This window comes from Pinus tabuliformis, chromosome 8 (assembly GCF_031772625.1).
Source record: "Pinus tabuliformis cultivar Carrire ecotype Pingquan chromosome 8, CPIR1, whole genome shotgun sequence".
NCBI lineage: Eukaryota > Viridiplantae > Streptophyta > Pinopsida > Pinales > Pinaceae > Pinus > Pinus tabuliformis.
Genome location: NC_142294.1, coordinates 134,865,089 through 134,867,896, shown reverse-complemented (window position 1 = coordinate 134,867,896; position 2,808 = coordinate 134,865,089). Strand labels below are relative to the sequence as shown.

General features: G+C 39.5%; 1 protein-coding gene across 2 annotated transcripts; it reads right to left on the bottom strand.

Moving 5' to 3' along the window:
- Positions 1–519: 519 nt before the first annotated feature.
- Positions 520–2,238, bottom strand: LOC149234474 (protein DMR6-LIKE OXYGENASE 2-like). Of its 2 annotated transcripts, none has more exons than XM_089461182.1 (4): positions 1,922–2,238; positions 1,542–1,789; positions 1,022–1,343; positions 520–895 (listed from the first exon to the last, which is right to left on the bottom strand). In XM_089461182.1, exons 1-4 carry the CDS (start codon positions 2,192–2,194, stop codon positions 587–589), a joined length of 1,152 nt encoding a protein of 383 aa, XP_089317308.1. In that variant the 5' UTR covers positions 2,195–2,238; the 3' UTR covers positions 520–586. The 2 variants fall into 2 exon arrangements, with proteins under 2 accessions (XP_089317308.1, XP_089317309.1); XM_089461183.1 differs by having other exon boundaries at positions 1,100–1,343.
- Between the last annotated feature and the right edge of the window lie 570 nt (positions 2,239–2,808).

The following is a 2,808-nucleotide window of genomic DNA, read 5'->3' as shown; positions in this document are numbered from 1 at the left end:
TGACCGTGGAGTTATTTTTACAAAACACTCAATTTACAATTCTGTGGAGTTAAACTGAGAATTTTTTTGGATAATTTGGTTAATATCATATACGTCTGAGCTCCATTAAATATAGTTTAACTATTATTTTTGTTGTAGTAATATTATTATTTTCACTACACTCACCCATCTAACACTCACTCATCTCACACTTACACATATAAGGCTCTCACATCTAACGCTCTCACATCCATCCTAAACTTGCCTCTCCGCACAAAACTTGTTAATTTGTATGTAAGCTTTGTTACATATTGCAAACCAATATCATGACTTATCAATACCACATATCTATAAAACCATAAATAATTTCATATAACAATTTTATTTTAATTAATCAATTAAAAATTAAATTTACTTTCAAAATAATTCATAAAATAATTCTCACATATTTAAAATATTTGTAAAATTAATTAAATTAAAAATTTGAAAACCTATATAACCAATTCACTTTTCTCTAACCAAATAAGGAAAATAGAGTAATTCTCATGCCAGGGAAGACCAAATTTATTACGGAGAAACATAACTATAATTCGATGCCTGCAAGCTTTCAGAGGTCCCCCTTCTCCTCAGTAGAATGCTCCAATAGTTGAGGATATTCTTGTTGCTGTTGATGAGCAAGTGAGAATGACTGCAGGCAAGTATTCCCTTGCAGTTGTCTGTCCCAAAACTTTCGGTAATACTCGTGGTATGTGAAGCTTCTAAATAAAGCAGGATGCCCATTGTCAATCGATGCCGGTGCAGGGGCAATGATCGCGTCAGGGGAAGGGCAGTAAAACGTGGGAATTGAAACGCGTGCTTTTGAAGAGCTCACCACAGCGCGATGCAACACACTCTTGTATCTTCCGTTGCTCAGAACCTGCTCATATGTCATTTGAGTCCTAACATTAGTTGTGCCGACGTCGTACATCATGGATTCTACAAATGGACAAATAAATCAGAAGAGGAGATTAATTAATTAGAGTGCCAAGCAGATAGATGGAACCTGTAATTGATCACCGATGTTAACAACAAAAGTATTAGCAATGGGGTTCACAGAAATCCAGCGTCCATTATTGAGCACCTGTAAACCGGGCACCTCATCTTGAAGAAGAAGAGTGAGAACATTGGGATCTGAATGGGCTGGTAAACCGAATGTAAGCTCAGGATTGGGGCACTTGGGATAGTAGTTTATAGCCATGTGTTGTTCGTGCTTTCCTAGTGCTTTGTCTAGGAAGTCGGCCTCTAGTCCCAGGCTCTCAGATATCGCCTCCAGCAATCTCAGAGCAAGTTCCCTTACTTCTCTGCAATAGATACTGGCCACTTCTCTGCCATATCATCGAAATCTTTGTGAACAACATTATTGAAATTGAGAGTAGAATATAGTGATGCAATTCAAAGTGGTTAGGAGGGGTTTTCTATGCAAAGAATTCAGGTTTAAATCATGATTGTGCAGAGAGCTTATGTGAGAAGGAAGATGTTTATTTGACTTGAACTTTGAAGTCGATGTTAACAAAATACTTTACCTATAATGAGCAGGTTTCGAAGGCCAAGTGTGAACATGATCTTCTAACGGATAACAGTGATGTCTCAGGTAGTCCCGCCAGTTAAAGACTTCTTCTTTGTGGATGTTGAAGCTGGTGGACAAACGTGTTTTGCTGAATGGGTCGTCGGAATAATATTCCATTCGGTCTTCTACAGGCATTGTGAAAAATTCCACGGCTACTTGTAGCATCCTGCTACTCACCGCATCTGGAATGCCATGATTGATTATCTGTTCATGCACAACAATATATACAACAAGAAAATGTTGAACCATCTTCAACATGACATAATCATATGCAAACAACAATAGGTGGAGTTAAGAATGCGAATTCAATTGTTATAAGAGTATGAAAGCAAATACCTGGAAGAAGCCGTATCCAGTACAGGCCCGGCCAATTTGTTGAATAACGTCAGCTCTAGTAGAATCGCACGAGAGACCTTGGAGGTCCACGAGAGGTATGGAGTCCAAAGAAAGGACTACTTCATCCAGCCTCGGTCGCTCTGTGGGAGGTCTGACGTAATGTTGTGGAAGCTCAGAATAGTTTGTTCTGTTCGATATTAATGGCACTAATGGCTTCTCTTTCTTGTTGCAGTCAATCGTCTCTCCAGTTTCAGTTCTTGAGTCCTCCTCCATCTTTTACCTTGAGGTCTCATTATCACAAGTTAAAAGCTATCTGCCTATGGTAATGTGTGGATCTGATTGTAGTTTATACAATATTATCTCGTTTTGTCGTGACGCGATTAGATAATATTATTTCGTCGGTACCGACAGCATGACTGTGACCTGCATAGGACGGAGTCAAAAAGGAGCGGAAAGTGCGTGAAGAAGATATGAAGCACTTCACAGAATGGGGCCACATACGTGGAGTGAAGGAGACATGTGGTGAAAATTAGCCAAGAGTTCTCGATATCCATGTGGCGGTGAAAAAGATATTCGCTCAAGGGGGATTCAACGAGTCAGAATTAGTCAAAATCACCGTCACCTACCACTGACCGCAACTATGGACCGTCAAAAATGTTTCCTATTGCGGCACGGAGATAAGGAATCCACGTCTCCTACTGCGGCCCGGGGCTCTGCGCCGTCGACGCCATGACAACAAAAAAAAATCGATGTGACGTAAATCTGTAGAGGGTTTGTTTTTTCCTATGTATTTTGGGCTATGAGGTAAGAAGTTTTCAAGTAGACGTTACTGGATGATTATGGACATGATCAAAATTTAAGTTCTAAAGAGCATAAATATAATTTAA

Coding starts and splice junctions, on each gene's coding strand:
- LOC149234474 (XM_089461182.1), bottom strand. CDS start 2,194: ATGGAGGAGGACTCAAGAACTGAAACTGGAGAGACGATTGACTGCAAC. Junction 1,344..1,541: donor TCGAAACCTGCTCATTATAG/GTAAAGTATTTT, acceptor ATGATATGGCAG/AGAAGTGGCCAGTATCTATT. Junction 896..1,021: donor ACATCGGTGATCAATTACAG/GTTCCATCTATC, acceptor ACATATGAGCAG/GTTCTGAGCAACGGAAGATA.